At 45.4% G+C, this 22237-nt stretch overlaps 1 protein-coding gene and 1 long non-coding RNA gene across 8 annotated transcripts in view; one reads left to right on the forward strand and one right to left on the reverse strand.

The window, feature by feature from the left end:
* LOC140196899 (uncharacterized) overlaps positions 1–22237 on the forward strand; it is a 54846-nt gene that overhangs the window by 31106 nt on the left and 1503 nt on the right. The window contains exon 2 of the long non-coding RNA XR_011885830.1: positions 21428–21535. This is a non-coding gene — a long non-coding RNA (uncharacterized lncRNA). The remainder of the gene's footprint in view (positions 1–21427; positions 21536–22237) is intronic.
* The window catches only part of LOC140196898 (tetratricopeptide repeat protein 31-like), a 63861-nt gene that overhangs the window by 24472 nt on the left and 17152 nt on the right, over positions 1–22237 (reverse strand). For all 7 annotated transcript variants that reach the window (XM_072256820.1, XM_072256819.1, XM_072256818.1 and 4 more), the window contains 5 exons: positions 18269–18351; positions 13381–13483; positions 11558–11742; positions 8224–8307; positions 1070–1153 (listed from right to left, as the gene is read on the reverse strand). In XM_072256820.1, coding sequence (XP_072112921.1) covers positions 1070–1153; positions 8224–8307; positions 11558–11742; positions 13381–13483; positions 18269–18351 — 539 coding nt within the window. The remainder of the gene's footprint in view (positions 1–1069; positions 1154–8223; positions 8308–11557; positions 11743–13380; positions 13484–18268; positions 18352–22237) is intronic.

The raw sequence follows: 22237 nt of genomic DNA on the forward strand, positions 1-22237 counted from the left end.
TTAACCATCACTTTTCCTTTGTCCACTGGTAAAATCATGATGGCTGGGTTTCGCCATAGTGCCTGAAGGGCCAGTCGCTCTCCCTTTGTAACATTCGGTTTCAGCCAAACAGCCGCTTTGAGGGCCATGCAGCCCTCCATACTTACCTCCTCTGCGGTATCCTGTGGCAGTGTTCAGATTGCTTGCTCTACTCTGCCAAAGTAGTCCCGATAAGGTATAGCTCTGGGAACTGGAGCGAAGTTTAGCCCCTTTGCGAGGACCGATCTAGTCGCCTTGTTGATGCTTTGCCCAATTTAAAGTGGAAGTTGATAGATTCTTGATTCAGGGCGTGAAGAATTACAGGGAGAAGGTAAGAAAATGGGGTTGAGAGGGAAATTGATCAGCCAAGTTCAAGTGATGGAGCACACTCGATGGGCCAACTGGCCTAATTCCGCTCCAATGCCTTCTAGTCTTATGGTTTGGTGACTAAGTGAAAGACTTACCAGGTAACATGGCAGCATAGTGGTTAGTAGAACTAGTTTAGGATAAATGGTCAGTAATTTGAGATGGAGATGAGGAGCCTTTGGAAATGTCCATCCTAATGTTGTTTGTTGATGTACATGTTTAAGGCTGGGGCCCAATGATTTTGGTGTGCTACGTGTTTGGGTCACGATGGGAAAAAGGACTCAAGGCATGGGATGGGCGAAGTTCGAAGAAGATTTGAAGCACCTGTTACACAAGAGATTCTGCAGATGCTGAAAATCCTGAAAACACACACACACACCCATCGTGCTGGAGGTGCTCAACAGGTCAGGGACCATCTGTGGCGAGGAATGAACACCGAGCTGAGAGCCTTCATCGGGATGGCTCAAAGGTCTCGGCCTGAAACATCAACGACTTCTTCATTTCCATAGATGCTGCCTGATGTGCTGAATTCCTCCAGAGTTTTGTGTACGTTGAAGAGCGTGTTTCCTGCTCCCACGCACGAGGCATCAGCACCAAGACAGAAGCTCAGAGGGGAAGACTCCCACAACGCACACATGCAGTACACTGTCCCAAATAGTTCACAATCTCCAGCAGATTCTCTCACCTCACCATCAACACTCTCTTTAGCTTTAGCCTCACTTCTATTTTCCTTCTCTAGTTTTTCTTGCCGTCGTTTCTCTTTCCGCCTCTGTGAAAATAAATTAAATCTGGTCAGTGAATGTTAGCCAACTTTTACAAAGTAAATTTATTATCAAAGTACATGTATAGAACATAGAACAGTACAGGCCCTTCAGCCCGCAATGCTGTGCCATACCAATTAAATTAGTAATCAAACAGCCAACTAAACTAATCCCTCCTGCCAACACAATGTCCATATCCTCCAAAATCCTGACATTCACGTCCCTATCTAAGTGTCTCTTAAAAGTCCCTAATGATGGTGAAAGGGTAATTATTTAATAATTGTTCCTGAACCTGGTGGTGTGTGACCTAAGTCTCCTGTGCCTCCTTACCGATGGTAGCAGCGAGAAGAGAGCAGGGCCTGGATGGTGCACGGTGCATCTTATTAAATGCAGCACATTACTGTAGAGGGGAGGAGGGAGTGTTAGCATTTACAGAACAAGATAATCATGCACGTGATAAAATATTGTCACAAGGAGCGAAACAACATAGTGCAGCAACCTGGGCAAGGAATACAAACTGACCCCTCAGTCAATGCAGTTACCTGGGCAAGGAATACAAACTGACCCCTCAGTCAATGCAGTTACCTGGGCAAGGAATACAAACTGACCCCTCAGTCAATGCAGTTACCTGGGCAAGGAATACAAACTGAGCCCTCAGTCAATGCAACCTGGGCAATGAATACAAATTGAGCCCTCAGTCAATGCAGCCTGGGTAAGGAATACAGACTGAGCCTTCAGTCAATGCAACCTGGGAAAGGAATACAAATTGAGCCCTCAGTCAATGCAGCCTGGGTAAGGAATACAAACTGAGCCCTCAGTCAATGCAGTGACCTGGCACATGGATCAGGGATCCCCGATTTAACACAATACGAGGGTTTTCAGAGATCTGAGTTAATGCAGTTCCCTGGATGGTGGAATGAACAGAGTTCAAGTTCAGTTTATTGTCATTCAACCATGCACATGTATACTGCCAAACGAAACAACCTTCCTCTGGAATTTATTTATTTATTTATTTATTTATTCATTCGTTCATTCAAGGGATGTGGGCATTACCAGCTGAGCCAGCATTTATTGCCCATCCCTAGTTGCTCTTCAGAAGGTGGTGATGAGCTGCCTTCTTGAACCGTTGCAGTCCCCGAGGTGTAGGAAAACCCACAGTGCTGTTCAATGAATTCTGAGTTCCAGCGCATCCAGGCCCAGAGCATTCAAACGTTCTTCATATGACAAGCCAGTCAATCCTGGAATCATTTTCATGAACCTCCTTTGAACTCTCTGCAGTTTCAGCACATCCTTTGGAAGATAAGGCGCCCAACCCTGCTTACAATACTCCAAGTGAGGCCTCACCAGTGCTTTATAAAGTCTCAACATTAAATCTTTGCTTTTATATTCAAGTCTTCTTTAAACAAATGCTAACATTGCATTTGCCTTCCTCACCATAGACTCAATCTGCAAATTAACCTTTAGAGAATCCTGCACAAGGACTCCCATCCCTTTTTGCCTCAGTTTTTTTGTATTTTCTCTCCATTTAGAAAATAGTTAACCTTTCATTTCTTCTACCAAAAATACCTGACCATACACTTCGTGACACTGTATTCCATCTGTCACTTCTTTGCCAGTTCTCCTATTCCATCTAAGTCCTTCCGTAGCCTCTCTACTTCCTCATAACTACCTGCCCCTTCACCTATCTTTGCATCAAGCGCAAACTTTGCAACAAAGCCATCAATTCCATTATCCAGATCATTAACATATAACATAAAAAGAATTGGTCCCAACGCAGACCCCTGTGGAATACCACTCGTTACTGGCAGCCAGTCAGGAAAGGCTCCCTTTATTCGCACTCCTTGCCGCCTGCCAATCATTCACTGCTTTATCCATGCTAGAATCTTTCCTGTAATACCACGGGCTCGTAGCTTGTTAAGCAGCCTCACGTGTGGCGCTTTGTCAAAGGCATTCTGAAAATAAAAGTAGACAGCACCAAGCCATTCTCCCTTGTCTATCCTGCGTGTTACTTCTTAAAAAAAAAACACAGATTTGTCAGGCAAGATTTCCCTTGAGGAAACCATGCTGACAACAGCCTACTTTAGTGTGCCTCCAAATACCTTGAAACCACATCCTTAACAACTGACTCCAACATCTTCCCAACCACTGAGGTCAGAGTAACCAGCCTCTCCTTCTCCCCATGTTCAGCCAGTTACTTGTCTCCTTCAACCTAGGGGTGACTACCTCCCTGTAGCTCCTACCACCTCTTCATTCTTCTATACGAGTCGAGGGTCATTGAGCTGCAGCTCGGTGCACCTGATGCAGATTGTTTATCTGGAAGACTGGAGGTCTCCCAGACTTCCCACATTCCATGCAGAGTAAAAACACTGCTCCTGGAGCCATTCTCACTAATCAACGATGCCCTAACAGATGAGGAAATAAGTAGAGAGAGAGAGAGTAACTTACAAGGCAATTTACCTCGCCCAAACCCGGTGAGCCAAAGCTGCTCCAAAGACAAGAACGCTCAAAGGAATGGCCACTCTGCTTGCACTTGAATGATACTTACCGGCCCTTTCTAATGAATCTCTCTTGCTGACAGTCGCTCCTCAACTCAGGAAAACTGCCCTGCAACTCTGCCTTCAAAATCTCGATCGCTGCCTTGATTAAAAAGTAGCTCTTTTCACGCAGCCCTGGTGTGGATTAAAAACATGGGTTGCTCGGTGGGACTGCTCATGGGCTGGAAGGATCTATCCCGTGTGGTATCAATAAGTAAATAAATAAATACCTATTTAAGACTTTAAATATATCCAACGATACCACCACTACAATCCTCATAGGAACCAATTCCACAGATTCATCGCACTCTGAAGAAATTGCTCCTCATCTCTGTTCTAAACAGATGTTCCTTTATTCTGAGGCTGTACGCTCTGGTCCTAGGCTTTCCCATTATAGGAAATATGCTCTCCATGTCCACTCTATCCAGGCCGTTCAGTATCCGGTAGGCTCCCACCTCTCCCGAAGCAACTGAGCTAGGATTTGGAAATAGAACACGATGTCCCTTGGATGTTGATCAGAGTGAGATCAAATTCAAAGTCAAAATAAAATTTATTATCAGAATACATACATGTCACCACATACAACCCTGAGATTCATTTTCCTGTGGGCATACTTGGCAAATCTATAGAATAGTAACTGTAAGGATCAATGAAAGAGCATAGAAGACAACAAATTGTGCAAATGCAGATGTAAAATAATAGCAATAAACAACGAGGGCATGAAATAACACGATAAAAGGACCTTAAATGATCTCATTAGCTGTGGGAACATCTCAACAGATGAGCGTAGTTATCCTCTTTTGTTGAAGAGCCTGACGGTTGAGGGGTAGTAACTGTTCTCCAATCTGGTGGTGCGAGCCCTGAGGCAATTGTATCTTTTACCTGATGGTAACAGCGAGAAAAGAACATGGCCTGGATGCTGAGGATCTCTGATAATGGATGCTGCTGTTCTATGACAGCGTTTCATATATATGTGCACAATAGCTGGGAGGGCTTTACCCATGAGGTACTGGACCAAATCCACTATCTTTTGTAGGATTTTCTGCTCAAAGGCATTAGTGTTCCCATACCAGGCCGTAATGCAGCCAGTCAGTACACTTTCTATCAAATATCTAGAAGATTGTCAAGATTTTTTGAAGACATGCCGTATCTCCACAGACTCCTGAGGAAGTAAAAGTGCTGTCGTGCTTTCTTCGCAATTATATTTATATGATGTATCCAGGTCAGGTCCTCTGAGACAGTGACACCCAGGAATTTAAAGTTACTGACCCTCTCCACCTCAAATCCTCCGGAGAAGGACGCTTAAGTGAGAATGCTGTTCTTGGACTACAGTTCAGCATTCAAAATCATAATTCCCTCCAGGCTCGACAAGAAGCACAGGGACCTCGGCCTTCACCCTGCCTTGTGTAGCTGGATCCTGGACTTCCTGTCAGATCGCTGGCAAGTGGTAAGAGTGGGCTCCTTCACCTCTGCCCCTCAGGGCTGTGTCCTAAACCCCCTCCTTTACTCTCTGTCTACCCATGATTGTGTTGCCACCCACAGCTCCAATCTGCTAATTAAATTTGCTGATGATACTACACTGATTGGCTTAATCTCAAATAATAATGAGGCAACCTACAGAAGAGAATTCATCACCCTGACACAGTGGTGTCAAGAAAACAACCTTTTCCTCAATGTTGCAAAAACGAAGGAGCTGGTTGTGGACTACAGGAGGAATGGAGACAGACTAACCCCTATTGACATTAATGGATCTGGGGTTGAGGGGGTGGACAGCTTTAAGTTCCTTGGCATCCACATACCGAGGATCTCATGTCATCTGTATGTACCGGCTGTGTGGTGAAAAAAGCCAAACAGCACCTCTTTCACCTCAGACGGTTGAAGAAGTTTGGTATGGGCCCCCAAATTCTAAGAACTTTCTATGGGGGCACAACTGGGAGCATCCTGACTGGCTGCATCACTGCCTGGTATAGGAACTGTACCTCCCTTAATCGCAGGACTCTGCAGAGAGTGGTGCAGACAGCCCAGCGCATCTGTAGATGTGAACTTCTCACTATTCAGGACATTTACAAAGACAGGTGTGTAAAAAGGGCCTGAGTGATCATTGGGGACCCAAGTTACCCCAACCACAAACTGTTCTAGCTGCTACCATCCAGGAAATGGTACCGCAGCTTAAAAGCCAGGACCAACAGGCTCTGGGCCAGCTTCTTCCACCAGGCCATCAGACTGATTACTTCATGCTGATACAACTATATTTCTATGTTATATTGACTGCCCTGTAGAGCAGGGGTCCCCAACCCTTTCTGCACCGCGGACCGGTTTAATATTGACAATATTCTTGCAGACCAGCCAGGGGGGTAGGGGGGTAGGGGGGTAGGGGTGTTCAACCGTGCATGACAAGGAATGAGGAAAGGTGCAGCTGACTCATATCGTTTCATATCACCAAATCACATCGTTTCCTCGCGGCCCGGTAGCACATGCTTTGGTTGGGGACCACTGAGAACACTATTATAAATTACTATAAATTGCACATTTAGACAAAGACGTAACGTAAAGATTTTTACTCATGTATATGAAGGATCTGAGTAATAAAGTCAATTCAATGATTACTGGCTCATGAACCTCTGGTTTCCCTCTCCCGAAGTCTACAATCAGTTCCTTGGTCTTACTGACATTGAGTGAGAGGTTGTTGTTATGACACCATTCAGCCAAATTTTCATTCTCTCTCCTGTATGCTGATTTATCACCACCTTTGGTACTGCCCACAATAGCAGTGTCATCAGCAAACTTGTAAATGGTGTTGGAGCTGTACTTAGCCACAGGGTGTATAGTGAGTACAGCAGGGAGCTAACCCACAGCCTACATCACCTGTGCTGATGTAGATTATGGAGGAGATGCTTTTGCCAGTCTGGACTGACTGGGGTCTACAAGTGAGGAAATCCAGAATCTAAGTGCATGAGGGGGTGCTGAGAACCTGGTCTTGGGCCTCACTGATTGGCTTTGAGGGGATGATGGTCACTAAGTGCTGATCTGTAATCGACAAAAAGCATCCCGATATATGCATCTTTAACTGTTCAGATGTTCCAGGATTGCATGAAGAGCCAATGAGACAGCATCTGCGGTGGACCTGTTGCTTCGGTGGGCAAATTGGAGTGGATTCAAGGTGCCACTCGGATAGGAGCTGATATGCTTCAACACCAGACTCTCAAAACACTTCATCACTATGGATGAGTGTGCTACTGGGCGACAGTCATGGAGGCAGATCCATACAGTCATAGAGCATGGAAGGATGGCTACTCGGTCCACCATGTCCATGCCGACCAGAGGGCACCATCCGTACTAATCCCATGTTCTACCAGTGACGCCAGAGATTCAAGTGCTCTTACGGACGTCACTGACTTTTTTTTTATTAAGTGCAATCGTGAACAATAGCCAGATCAGAAATGCTGATCAAGTCAGCTCATTCCCAAAGAGAACTCTGATAGGCCAATCAGATGGTTCACTGCTGCTCAGCGATAGAACACGAAAAAAAAATCATGTGTACCATTAAGAAACATTAAAGAATAGTAGAAATACTGGAGTCAGGATGATCATGATGAAGTCTGCTGGAGAGAGACATTTATACACATGCTGTCCTCCATAACTCAAAAAGAGATTAAAGGATAAGGTTGTAAGGTGACTACCTCACCACCCTCAGGCAGAACATTCCTTGTACTCATCACCCTCTGCATGATGAAGATCCCCCTTGGATTTCCTCTAAACTGCTTTCCCCTTGCCCTAAATCTATATCGAGTTTTAAACTATACCTTGAGTTAAGAATATAGAACGTTGAACAGTACACACAGTACAGGCCCTTCAGCCCATGATATTGTGACTACCTGTTAACCTACTCAAGATCAATCTAACCCTTCCCTCCCACATAGCCCTCCTTCCCTCCTTTTTCTATCATCCATGTGCCTATCTAAGAGTATCTTAAATGTCCCCAATGTATCTGCCTCTACCACCACCCCTGGCAATGCGTTCCATGCGTGCTCCGCTCTGTAAAAATATTACCTCTGACACCCCCCACTATACTTACCTCCAATTACCTTAAAATTATGACCCTTTGTAGCCACCTGGGGGAAAAAATCTTTTTCAAGTCACCTCTCATCTTCCTTTGTTCCAAAGAGAAAAATCCTAGCTTGTTCAGCCTATCCTCATAAGACATGCTCTCAATTCCAGACAGCATCCTGGTAGATCTTCTCTGCACCCTCTCTACAGCTTCTATATCCTTCCTATAAATAGACGATCAGAACTGAACACAATATTCCAAGTGTGGTCTAACCAGTGCTTTATAGAGTTGCAACATTACCCCGTGGCTCTTGAACTCAATCCTCCAACTAATGAAGGCCCACATATTATCAACCTTCTTAACCACCCTGTCAACTTGTACAACAACTTTAAGGGATCCATGGACGTAAATCCCAAGATCCCTGTGTTCCCGCACGCCGCTGAGAATCCTGCCATTAACCCTGCATGCTACAAAGTCATTCAGGTCAGACAATTACCTTCTTCTTAAGTCTCCGTTTCTCAGCCTTCCTCTTCGCCTGCTCTTCTTCATTAACCAGCTCCTGACCAATCCTTTCTGCTTCCTTCAAGACACATCACAATTAAAGAATTAAGATTAGCACATGCCCAGTGAAATGTGTTGATTGTGCTAGGAACAGCCCACGATTATCATCACCATAGCATGCCCACGAATGGACAAAGGAAACTGGCGCTCCTGCAGGAAACCCATGCAGTATGGGGAGAAGGTACAAACTCTCTACAGACAGCGACAGGAATTGAACCCAGGTTGCTAGCGCTGTAAAGCATTGCACTAATTACTACACTACAGTATTAAAGGTACCGTAAATTGATGATGTTACCATTTACACACCATGCACTACCCACACTGGAACAGTCTGGGGAGGATTGTCACTGGGATAGACACAAAGTAAATTTATTATCAAAGAACCTATGTCACCATATAAAATGGATTCCACTTAATTGAGCCAGCCATCTATTTAGGACAACTCTTAAAGAACAAAAACTAATCAAAACACAGCTGGGATATCCTTAAACAACAGGAATTCTGCAGATGCTGGAAGTTCAAGCAACACACATCAAAGTTGCTGGTGAACGCAGCAGGCCAGGCAGCATCTGTAGGAAGAGGTGCAGTCGACGTTTCAGGCCGAGACCCTTCGTCAGGACTAACTAACTTCCTTCAGTTAGTCCTGACGAAGGGTCTCGGTCTGAAACGTCGACTGCACCTCTTCCTACAGATGCTGCCTGGCCTGCTGCGTTCACCAGCAACTTTGATGGGATATCCTTAATTTATTTGGGACACTATGGCACTTAATTGGGACAGGAGACTGTTGCCGAACAGTTTCTAACTAGTGTCAGTCACATGCACCTGTGTGGCTGTTAGATACTACGCTGTGCTCAGAGTGAACAGTTTTTAATTAGTGTCAGTTGTATGTGTTTGTGGTTTAAAAAAAAGTAGTGATTTTTATTGCTGATAGTTGGCGAGAAATAAGCAATAAGGCAATTCAGGACCGTTTTGCTCACTATGGTTTCAAGCATTCAGGCAAGAAACAGCTGAGAGTAAAAATGAAATTACTTCACTACTTCAAAAAATTAGGAACTAAGAATTTGAAGGTATCAACAATCATCTGGAATGTTACAATGCAAATGAAGATTTGGAGGACGTCATTAAAAATATTTTATGTCCATTATCTGCACGAGGTGCCTGCACTAATTTTGTTCATTTATAGTCAATCAAAAGAACAAGACAGCGCACAGTCGAATTCCTCTGTCAATACCTATTAGGAAGTAGTACACAGTTTTATCGTCCTGTAGAAGTACTAGTGCCTTTCATGAAATACAGTGGCTTCCGGTTAATTGGGACACATTGGCACCAGTAGATTTGGGCCCAATTAAGTAACTGTCCTCATTAGCCAAAGTTAAAAGGCATACATAGACAAACTACATTTTAACCGAGTAACAACAATTTAAATTAAAAACAGAACAAATTAGAACATTACCAATACTTCTACAGTATTATAAAACTGTGTATCAGTTCTAATAGTTATAGATGGAAGAATTAATCACAACCGTGTTCTTTTGATGGCTGTAAATGAACAAAATTAGCGCTGACACCGAGTGCAGATAACAGACTGCCTTCATTACCTGTCAAAATAAAAACCAAAATGATCAAAAATCACTGCTTTTTCTAATCAACATCCGTCGGCCCAAATGGATAACATAATGCAGGCATAAGCAACTAACGTATTCAGAAAGTGTTCACTCTAAGCACGGTGTAGTGTCAAATGGCCTCACAAGTGCACACAACTGCTGCTAGTTAGAAATGGTTCTGCAAGTCTCCTGTCCCAATTGAACAGAAAAGTGTCCCAAATAAATGAAGAGAATCTCAGCTTTTTCCCTCAATTTAATTTTCATTTTTTTAAGAGTTGTCCTAAATAAACACTGCCCTGATTAGCCAGTGGCCCAATTAACTGGAATCCACTGTACCTAATTTGTACTCTGTTAAATGGTAATTTGTCTGTTCTATACCTTTTTAACTATTTCCATAAAACTTCAGCTAACTGGGGCAACCACTTAATTGGGCCAAAATATACAGCTCCTGATCTGTCCCAATTAGTCAGAATCTACTGTACATCCCTGAGATTCATTCTCTGAGACACAGGCCCAGGGTGGGACAAAGGACTAATACTGGTTCAGGTCAGAAAGGGTACAGTGGGACAGATCAGCATTGGCCCTCCGAGCCACCATCATCCTGACTTGGAAATACAACACTGTTTCTTCACTGTCGCTGGGTTAAAATCCTGGAACAACCTCCCCAACAGCAATGTGGTTATGTCCCAGACATGGTGTGGTGGTTAGTGCAATACGTTACTGAACTAGCGACTGGGTTTCAATTCCCACCACTGTCTGATAGGATTTTCTACTGTACATTCTCTCAGTGACCGCGTGGGTTTCCTCCGGGTGCTCCAGTTTCCTCCCACATTCCCAAGATGAAAGGATTAGGGGCAGTAATTTGTGGGCATGCTATGTTGGCACCAGAAGTGAGGTGACTAATATGGGCTATTCCCCACCCCCCAAGCACATCCTTGGACTGTGTTAGTTGTTGATGCAAACAACGCATTTCCCTACAAGTTTCAATGTACATGTGACAAATTAAGCTAATCTTAAAGATCATAGTACTTAATCAGATTCAGATTTATTTATCACGTACATTGATCGTACAGTAAAATGCATCATTTGTGTTGGCATAGCTGTTAGCACAACGCTGTTACAGCTCGGGGCGTTGGAATTCAGAGTTCAATTCCAATGTCATCTGTGAAGGAGTTTGCATGTCCCTCCCCGTGAATACGTGGGTTTCCTCTGGGTGCTCTGGTTTCCACACACAGTCCAAAGATGTACCAGTTAGAAGGTCAACTGGTCATTATAAATTGCCCTGTAATTAGGCTTGGGTTAAATATGTGAGTTGCTGGTGATGCAGCTCAAAGAGCCAGTCGGGCCTGTTCCAAGCTGTATTTCTAAACAAATAAATAAAAGGCCAAAGGTGAGGTGAGGGCAGCACACATTCCATTGCCAACATAGCACGTTCACAATGCATGATCACCTCAAAGACCACAGTGGTTGAGAAAAGGCAGCTCAGTACCAGCTTCTTAAGGGCAACCAAGTAGGGACAATTAAATGCTGGCTCAGCCCATATCTCTTGAACAAAGGTCGAGACCATGATCTCACTGCAATCGGCAGTGACCCAAACCCTCAGCCTCGATACAGGTGGGCAATCCCTTTGGGTACTGTGCACAGCTGGACCCCAGATTTACCCACCTCAGCTGAGCCTCTGTACAAACTGGATCCCTTTGGATCGGGGAAGCTTTTCAGCCCTGTTGGCTGCAGCGGAGGATCGCACAGGAAACTTCTCCGCAATCCGCAGAAGGTATCCGGGTATCTCTGGTCACTGTCGCCGTTGGATCCATCTTCATCATCGTAGGTGCCCTCCTCTTCACTGGAATCTGTAGCAGTGACAAGAGCCTATCATACACCAGTACTGCTTCTCAGCATGGGCTCCCAGCTAGAGACACCAAGCCCAACTCACCTCCTGGCACTGAGCCGAACCTTGCCTCAGGTTCCCAGACACAGGCAAATATACAGGCAAGGAATAAGAGTCCACTCGGCCCCTTGGACCTGTCCTGCCCTGTGCCCCAACTATTTAAAGCAAGCATCTCGCATGCTTTCCTCACCACCCTATCTACTTGTGCTGTCATTTTTAGGGGAAAGTTCAAAGTAAATTTATTATCAAAGTACATATAGTCATAGTCATACTTTATTGATCCGGGGGGAAATTGGTTTTCGTTACAGTTGCACCATAAATAATTAAATAGTAATAAAACCATAAATAGTTAAATAGTAATATGTAAAATATGCCAGGAAATAAGTCCAGGACCAGCCTATTGGCTCAGGGTGTCTGACCCTCCAAGGGAGGAGTTTGATGGCCGATGGCCACAGGCAGGAATGACTTCCTATGACGCTCTGTGTTGCATCTCGGTGGAATGAGTCTCCGGCTGAATGTACTCCTGTGCCCAACCAGTACATTATGTAGTGGATGGGAGACATTGTCCAAGATGGCATGCAACTTGGACAGCATCCTCTTTTCAGACACCACCATCAGAGAGTCCAGTTCCATCCCCACAACATCACTGGCCTTACAAATGAATATATGTTGCCATAACACAAGAAAATCCAGAACAACACACACAAAATTCTGGAGGAACACAGTAGGCCAGGCAGCGACTATGGAGTCGACGTTTCGGGCTGAAATCCTTCATCGGGACTGTGAAGGAAGGAGGAAGATGTTAAAATCCCCCTTTCCCATTTTCCCCCTTCCTTTCCAATCCCACCCTTCACTAGGATTGGAAAGGAAGGGGGAAAATGGGAAAGGGGGATTTTAACATCTTCCTCCTTCCTTCACAGTCCCGATGGTTGGGAGGTAATAACTGTTCCTGAACCTGGTGGTGTGGGACCTTAGGCTCCTGTACCACCTGCCCAATGGTAGAAACAAAAAGAGAGCATAGCCTGGTTGGTGGGAAGCCTTAAACACAAGAGATTCTGCAGATGCTGAAGATCTTGAGCAACATACAAAAAAATGCTGGCAGAACACAGGAAGTTCAGCAGCTTCCATGAAGGGGAATGAACAGTTGATGTTTTAGGCTTACACCCTTCATCAGGACTAGAAAGGAAAGTGGAAGAAACCAGAATAAGAAGGTGGGAGCAGGAGAAGGGGAACAAGTTGGCAGATGATAGATGAGACCAGGTGAGGAGGAAGGTGAGTGGGTGGGAGAGGGAGGAATGGAGTGAAAAGCTGAGAGGTGACAGGTGGAAGAGGTAAAGGTCTGAAGAAGGAATCTGATCGAAGAGGACGTTGGACCATGAGAAAAAGGGAAATAGAAGGAGGCGATGGGCAGGTGAGGAGAAGAGAAGGAATGAGAGGGGAACCTGAATAGAGAATGGGGAAAAAAGAGGTGGGGGGGGGGGGGAGAGGAAGAGATTACTGGAAATTGGAGAAATTGATGTTCATGCCATTAAGAAGGTAGTGATGGGGGAGGGACAGCAGAAAATAGCTCATCACAGGATAGAACAATACCACCATTTACCAAAGACGTGATGCTGCATCATGGCCGACTCGGTGTCAAAGAGAAACTGATGAACATGAACTGGATTGTCCTCCAACACGTTTTCAAACAGAGTTTCCATATTCTGCAAGAGAGAAAAGAAGGGTAACAGTCACCAGTAAGAGCAGGCAAAAGCAAGCAATTCTGCAGTGAACAGGACCCACAGAATACTAAACAAGCCTTGGTCTTTTGTCTCCTCTCCTCAGGGCACAGACTGCATCCACCTTCAACCCATCTACACTGCAACACTCACCAACCTTGTCACCTCCAGACCAGTCAATGCCAATGCTCCACCAAAGTGAACATATTCCGCACAATGAGATTACAAATTTATACTGTAGGTTCAAATATAGTCTGTGCATTAGGTGGGAAATCCGTTCAGAACTGGAGGTGACATCAGTGCAAGAGAGGAGAACGAAAGGGGCAGTGGCCAAGCAAAAGGACACAGAAATGTGATGAGGCCCTCCGTTGGTCAGGGTCATATATACATATGGCATCTTCGCTGTCTACGTGATACACAAGCAAGGGCAGTACAATATGGAGAGCACTGTAGCATAAGCTGTTGCCTATGAACAGGCTCCCCCCCTCCACGCAGCTGATGAATCCAAAGGAACGGCAGAGATCAATACAGTTTGGCACCAGCAGTAGCAGCAGTTGCCAGATAGCATTAAGCTCAATGCAGGCTGCCTTAGGGACTCCATCTCTGAATTTTTTCCATGGGGTTTAGTCCCAAAGCCTACCCATGCGTGGGTATAGCCACAAGGCAGCAGAGTTTTGAGATCAGATTTTCCTTCTCCTAGGTAAGCTGCCAACCACGGCTGATGAGCTCGAAGCGACTGGTTTTAAGGTGCTAGTAACTCACCTCTCCCCTTCTCCTGTCAGTAGAAATGGTTTCTCTGGAGCAGGAACATCGAAGCATACAGTGAAATGTGTCACATGTGTTGGCAATCAACACCGCTGGCTGCCACAGTTAGCACAGCACTATTACAGCTCGGGCTGTTCCGGAGTACAGAGATCCATTCCAGTGCTGTCTGTAAGGTGTTTGCACGCTCTCCTTGTGAACGCGGGGTTTCATCCCAGTGCTCCAGTTTCCTCTCGCTGTCCAAAAGCGTACCGGTTAGTAGGTCATTGCAAATTGTCCTGTGATTAGGCTGGGGTTAAACTGGTGGTTTGCTGGGCGGTGCAGGGTGTGGCTCGTTGGGCCGCAAGGGCCTGTTCTGCACTGCATCTCTAAACACGAGAATGTCCTGGGCCCAGCCTGTGAGTGCATTAGGGTTTGGAGGCCCCAAACGACCAAGAGGGTCAGCGGCCCTCCTGCCTCCTGCCTCAACGAATTTCTGATCCCAGGACCTGCCGATCTGGGGTGGGATGTCAGTCACCAGCTCGTGTCCTTGCTGTTCTTGTTAGCCTCTCGACATCTGTCCACAGGGATCGCTGGCCTTCGATCCGGACTCTAATTCCCCCACATTCTGTCCCTCAACGCCAACCTGATTAACCCTATCCAGGCTATTGAATGAACTGAATTTACATGGTAGGTGTGGCTTCTCAGATTCAAAGGTCATTAGTCCAACAGGAAGGATGTGGTGGGGATAAATACTCCCAATGGCATGTGTCTCAAACAGCCTCTGACAACCAAGTGCAGCTCCTATCCTTCACATCCATCTTAGCTGCTCAGCCCAGCAGAACCAATTCTACTGACAGAAGGGGCAAAACCAGTCACCTCAGCAGATGGGGGTCTTCAACCGTCAATGACAGCTCATCTAGGAGAAGGAAAACTCTGATCCCAAACTTCCATCGTCTTGCAGCTACACCCACTCAGGAAGAAGACTTCGAGGGTAAACCCCAAGGAAAAATCTGGAGGTGGATTCTCTAAGGCAGTCATGAGTTCATCACTGTCTGGCAAATCCTGTGACGTCGCTGGTGCCAAACTGTATCAGTCTCTGTCGTTCCTTTGGCTTCATCAACTGTGTGGAGGGGGAAGAGCCTGTTGCATGGGCAACAGCTTGCTCCCCATATCATGTGCCTTGGCTTAGGTATCATATAGGATGCAACATCTATGTTCGTGCCTGGGGGGGAGAGGGAGGCATAGAGATTTTTAAGAGGACAAGCTAGAAGGTGATAGGTGAAGCCAGGTGGTGAGTGGAGGGAGGGAATGAAGTAAGAAGCTCAAAGGTTCCACCTGTAAGTCGAATGGCTGGAGGAAGAATCTGGTGGAGGAGAAGAGAACAAGGAGGAGGAAGGGCACTGGGGGAAGCGATAGGCGGGCGAGGAGAAGAGCTAAGAGGCCTACAACTACGGAGTACAGGTTAAAGGTGAGAGGGGAGAAATTAAAAGATCAAAGGCAAGTTGCTTAACAGAGAAGTTAGAGGGTACATGGAATGAGCTGCCAGAGGCGGTGGTTGCAATTATAACATTTTAAAGGCAATTGGACAGATACTTGAATAGGAAAGGCAAAGGATATGGGCCTAATCTGGGTAAGTGGAATTATGTATCTAGTTATCATGGCTGGCATGGACGAGGTGCTCTGAAAGACCTCCTATCTGTGCTGTACCTATCAATCTTATTGTAAAGCACTTTGAAAAACATCATTTTTACGAAATGTACTCTACAGATAAGTTATTACTATTATTAATAATTCTATTACAATTTCCCAAGAAACTGGTGTATTTTGAAGGACAATCAGGCTCATCAGTAATTTCACTACAGTGCCAGTGATCCTGGTTCATTTCTCACCACTGTCTAAAAGGAGTTTGTAAGTTCTCTCCACGACTGTGTGGGTTCCTCCGGGTGCTCCAGTTTCCTCCCACAATCCAAAGACGCACCACTCAGTAGGTTAATTGGTCACGTGGGTGTAATTGGCTGCAGGGCGGGGCCTGTTTACCATGGTGCATAGAAACATCGAAAAACTAAGGCACAATACAGGCACTTTGGCCCACAAAGTTGTACAGAACATGACCTTACCTTAGAAATTACCAAGGGTTACCCACAGCCCTCTATCTTTCTAAGCTCCATATACCTGTCCAGGAGTCTCTTAAAAGACCCTATCGTATCCGCCTCCACCACCATCGCTGGCAGCCCATTCCACACATTCACCACTCTCTGTGTAAAAAAACTTACCCCTGACATCTCCTGTGTACCTACTCCCAAGCACCTTAAACCTGTGCCCTCTCATGCTAGCCATTTCAACCCTGGGAAAAAGCCTCTGACTATCCACACGCATCTCTAAATAAAAATTAAAATCAACATTCTTCAGAGAAGGGAATCTGACATCATTACTTGGTGTGGTCCCTGTTTGCCTCCTGGCCCACAGCAATGTCAGCTGGCGTCTAAAATAGACAGAAATGTTCCCTCACTGCTCCCCAACTCTTCGACCATGTGCTCACCCCTCTTTCACTGCCTTCGGAAATGGCACAACAACGTACTAAATTCAGGGGAGTCTTGGAATGAGGAATCCATAGGTAACCTGGATTACCTATATTTAATTTATTGAGATACAGCACAGAATAGGTCCCTCCGACCCTTCAAGCCACACCGCCCAGTAACCCAATTTAACTCAGCTAATCATAGGACAATTTACAATTACCTACCAACCAGTATGTCTTTGGACTGCGGGAGGAAACCCACATGGTCACGAAGAGAACGTACAAGCTCCTTACAGACAACAGCAGGAACACAGGATTGGAAAGGTTTAGAGGGGTATGGGCCAAACCCAGCAAACTGGTTTAGCTTGAGTGAGGAGTTGTAGCTATCACAGACAAGTTTTCATGTGGTGAAGTTAAATACAGGCATTCCCCTTCCACAGATGAGCAGAGGGTGAACAGTGAACATTGATGGGGGAGGGAGCAAGAAGACTCGTACATACAATCTGCTGGAGGAACTCAGCAGGTCAGGCAGCATCTATGGATGGGAATAAACAGTCGACATTTTGGGCCGAGACCCTTCTTCAGGACTGGCAAGGAGTCAGCATAAGAAGGTGGGGGAGGGGAGGAAGAAGTACAAGGTGGCAGGTGATAGGTGAAACCGGGAGAGAGGGAGGGAGTGAAGTGAAGAGCTGAGAAGACTATGGAAGAAAGGGAAGGGGCAGAGCACCGGAGGGAGGTAATGGGCAGATAAGGAGATAAGGTGAAAGGGAATGGGGGAAATGGTAAAGGGGGTGGGGCAATTATCAGAAGTTCAAGAAATCAATGTTCATGCCATCAGGTTGGAGTGCAAGGTGTTGCTCCTCCAGTCTGAGTGTGGTCTTATTGTGGCAGTCTATGAGCAATGAGACTATAAGACATAGCAGCAGAATTAGGCCATTTGGCCCATCAGGTCTACTACACCATTCGATCAAGACTAATTTATTTTCCCTCTCAACCACATTCTCCCTGTAACCTTTGACGCCCTTACTAGGGTAGGAACCCCAGGGGAAGAGGAACTACACATTGTCACTACAGATGTCCCTGTGAACAGTAACTAAAATCAGGAAGAGGGGAGAATGTGGGGATGGCGGGGGGAACAAATAGAGATTGGCAGGTGGGAGGCCTGAAACAACTGACCATCGCATATCACAAGAAACTCCTTCCAGTGACGAGGACCACAGACTAGACATAGCATGGGAACAAACCATAATTCCTTGAAAGAAGTGCTTGGTACGTTGGCCTTCATAAATTAAAGTATCGAGTATAGGAGTTGGGATGTTACAGTAAATTGTATAAGACACCGGGGAGGTCTAATTTTCAATTATTCTCGCAGTTTGGTGACCTATCTACAAGAAAGATGTCAATAAGATTGAAAGAGTACAGAGAAAAGGATGTTGAAGAACTTGAGGAACAGAGAAGCTAACACTTCACACTGAAATTGCAGGTGTCCTGACTCGCTAGATCAGTACCTGAGTAGTCACCATCCGATTGTCCTGCTGGTCATGTTGGTAAATGTTTACTGTAGGCTTCAAAGGTAACACGAAGTGATCCTCTGCAAAGGAAAAGCAAATTGTAGAGGAATTTTAAAAATCCCCGTTTCACCGCAGAAAGCCCACTGACGGGACCAGTTACTGGCTGCCTACCAGCAATTCCCTGCCACACTCGCTCCCCTGACCTCGTCTCAGCTGGGGGAAAGAGGGGAGAGGCTGACTCACTTTGTTTCCAGGATCCAATCCCAGGTTACAGAAAAAGGATCCATCTATTCCCTGTCTGAACGGAAAACATTCCATATTGATGTGACCAAATGCGCACACCATAACGAACACCCAGATTATTATTTTTGAACAGCAAATACTCAGAAACCAGGAAACAGTCTGAGAGGCCCTGGTGAACCTTGCTTCTTTATGTATCACTGTTCTTTTCACTTCACCTCTGGAATACAGCAAGAGCATTCATCTCTTTGAACATATTATGTACCGTTGAATATTCCATGAGTCAGCTTTCATTTTTACCTACATTGACCCAACCACAACCCGTGGAGTTATATCCCTCAGAGGGAACCAAACCAAAGCCAACCTCGAAATCTGATCCCTCTCCATCCAGTCTCAACAATAATTTGGGAGAATCCTCCAGGATTGCATGAAGCGCTTCCCAATGCTGGCCCTGAACTTGAGCAGCACAAGAGCATCTCTCTGTCATTCGTTCCACATACTGTGGCTCCTATCTCTTCATCCCTGGGACAATGACACCATAATCTATGCCATCATAACCCACCCACATTACATCATAACCTGTGACTTCTGGGCCTATGATGTCATAACCCATGATTTGGGGTGGGGCTGTGATGTCATGGGTGTGGCATGTGGCATCACTACTTGTAGCTTCGGGGCCTATGACGTGGTGGTCTCTGATGTCATGACTGTGACATCAGAGGCTCAGTGGTATTGGATTGGACAATATAATTGCTATTTTCTGTGAGATAACAATTTATGCCTACTATTTTATATAACTACTTATATATATGTAACTGTTTAGTATGTTCCCTAGTTGTTCAGTTTGTCCCCTAGTGCAGGGGTCCCCAAGCTTCTTTGCACCGCGGACCATTTTAATATTGACAGTATTCTTGCGGACCGGCCGACTGGGGGCGGGGGGGGGGTGTTCAAGTAGGGTTAAACTCACCTCAACATGTCCTTTACAGTTGGGGTTGTCAACTTTCTCACTCCCAAATAAGGGACAAAAGTAGCAGTCAAATACGGGACACTTGTGTTTACCCTGAGAAAGACTACCATAACCATGAAGCCTTGCGCGGGCACCTGTGTGCGCATGTGTGATGTGCGCAGGTGTGTATATGCCAATTTTTTTTACACAAATCGGTTTTGGCTTAATCTTCCCAACTACACTGTACATACATTATTTCTACTTTATATAGGCTGTGTATTTGTGGGCATGTGGCCAAGTGGTTAAGGCATTGTACTAGCAACCTGAAGGTCGTGAGTTCGAGCCACAGCCAAGGGAACGTGTTGTGTCCTTGAGCAAGGCACTTAATCACACATTGCTCTGCGACGACACTAGTGCCAAGCTGTATGGGTCCTAATGCCCTTCCCTTGGACAACATCGGTGTCATGGAGAGGGGAGACTTGCAGCATGGGCAACTGCTGGTCTTCCATACAACCTTGCGCAGTCCTACGCCTTGGAGAGTGAAGACTTTCCAGGCGCAGATCCATGGTCTCGCAAGACTAACGGATGCCTTTAAAGGCTGTGTCATTCCTGCTTTTACTATATGTTAGTGTTATTTTAGGTTCTATGTGTTATTTGGTATGATTTAGTAGGTTATTTTTTGGGTCTGGGAATGCTCAAAAATTTTTCCCATATAAATTAATGGTAATTGCTTCTTCGTTTTACGCCATCTCGGCACGAAAGGTTTCATAGGAACGCTCTACCTTAGCGGGGGAAATACGGGACAAGGACGGTCCCATATGGGACAAACCAATTTAGCCCAATATATGGGATGTCCTGGCAAATACGGGACAACTGGCAACCCTATGTTCAAATTCAACAGTGCGTGACAGGGAATGAGGAAAGGTGCAGCTGACTCATATCGTTTCCTCGCGGCCCGGTAGCACATGCTTTGCGGCCTGGTGGTTGGGGACCGCTGCCCTAGTGGTTACAGTTATTTGTATGATTCTGGAAAGCTCTCTGGAATCACATTATTTGAGTAAGGGCTATTGATTAGTTAACTCTCATTTATAAATTTGAATATCTTATAAGAAGGGCACAGCTTATAGCCTTGCCATCTTTATTCTTTTCCTTTCCTTTTTGTTCTTGCATACCTTTACCAATTTGCTTTGTCCTGCTAGCGCTTAGTAAAACAACTGTGAAGCAGCAAGTTTCATGCCTCTTTCTTGACTTCTGGAAGAACCTTGGATTCAAAACATCATAATCCAACACTGGGGAAGGGTAAAGTCAGGCAGGACTGAGTGATTGGAGACTTGATAGCTGGAAGGGGTGGAGTTCTGGAAACTTTAGGATGGTGCCAGGGTTGAGAATGTCTCTGAGCAGCAGCAGAACATTCTCAAGGGGCATCATTCATATTGGACAAATGACCTAGATAGAAAGGGGTCAAGGTCGTGTAGAGAAAACATGGGGAGATAGGAAAAAGTTAAAATTCAGGACCTCCGGGGTAGTAATCTCCAGATTGCTCGCTGGGCCACATACCCAGTGAGAGTTAGAACAGAAGGATGCAGAAGATCAATGTGTGGCTGAAGAATTAGTTCAGGAGGCTAGGATTGAGATTTCTTCTACGGCAGAGGTGACATGTATGAGACAGACAGTTTAAAGCCAAACTGGAGGGGGGCCTGGCTGAGAGATTTGCTCGTGGTACCAGAGTGGTTTTAAACTAGTTTGGTGGGGTGGGGGGGCGCAGTAAGGTTGAGGATGGGAGACTGAAACATAGAACATTATAGCACAATATAGGCCCTGCAGCCCCTGATGTTTATTTAACCTACTCAAAGGTCAACCTAACCTTTCCCTCTCACATAAAAATGCCTCTTATTTATCTATCTCTACCACAACCCAATCCCAAGGATGGGTCTCAGCCTAAAACATCAACTATGCATTTCTCTCCTTAGATGTCGCCTGACCTTCTGAGTTACTCTAGTATGTGTGTTTCTTCGAAGAGCATAACTCTCCTTTACACAGCAGGGGCCTCCCGTCATTTTGCATACCCAGAAGACAAGGTAAGAATCCAAACAAAGGATCCCAGCGCGATATTTACTTGTCTAATTCTGAAGTGTTATTGGTCTTTAATATGTGGATTCTATTGGCTATTAATACCAGTATTATATTTGTGATTGGTGATTAATTATTTCAATAAGGAATTTGAACATACGTAAGTTTACCAATTGATCAGTATTTATACTCAGCTAGTCAATTTCTGTGTAAAAATTGCATTTTTTTTTAACCATAAGACCACAAGATACAGGAGCAGAATTAGGCCATTCTGTGCTCTGCCATTCCATCAGATCTGATCCATTTCCCTCTCAAGCTCAATCTCCTACCTTCTCCTTTCAAGTCCTAACTAATCAATAACTTATCACCCTCTGCTTTAGATATGCCCAATGACTGTCTGTGACCATGCATTCCACAGATTCACCACCCTTTGGCTAAAGAAATTCCTCCTCATCTTTGTTCTAAATGAAAGTCCCTCTATTCTGTGACTGTGCCCTCTGGTGATAACCTCTCCCACTACAGGAAACATCCTCTCCACATCCACTCTATCAAGGCCTTTCAATCTTTGATAGGTTTCAATGAGGTTTCCTTCCCCCCCCCCCACCACCCCATCCTGATGCCTGCACAATGCCCATTTCTATTCACAGCTTCTCAGCCCGCACCTGCATGCAGCAAGACCTCAAACAACATGGCGGCAGAGCATGGCATCT

Source organism: Mobula birostris, chromosome 4, assembly GCF_030028105.1.
Source record: "Mobula birostris isolate sMobBir1 chromosome 4, sMobBir1.hap1, whole genome shotgun sequence".
In the NCBI taxonomy this organism is placed as follows: domain Eukaryota; kingdom Metazoa; phylum Chordata; class Chondrichthyes; order Myliobatiformes; family Myliobatidae; genus Mobula; species Mobula birostris.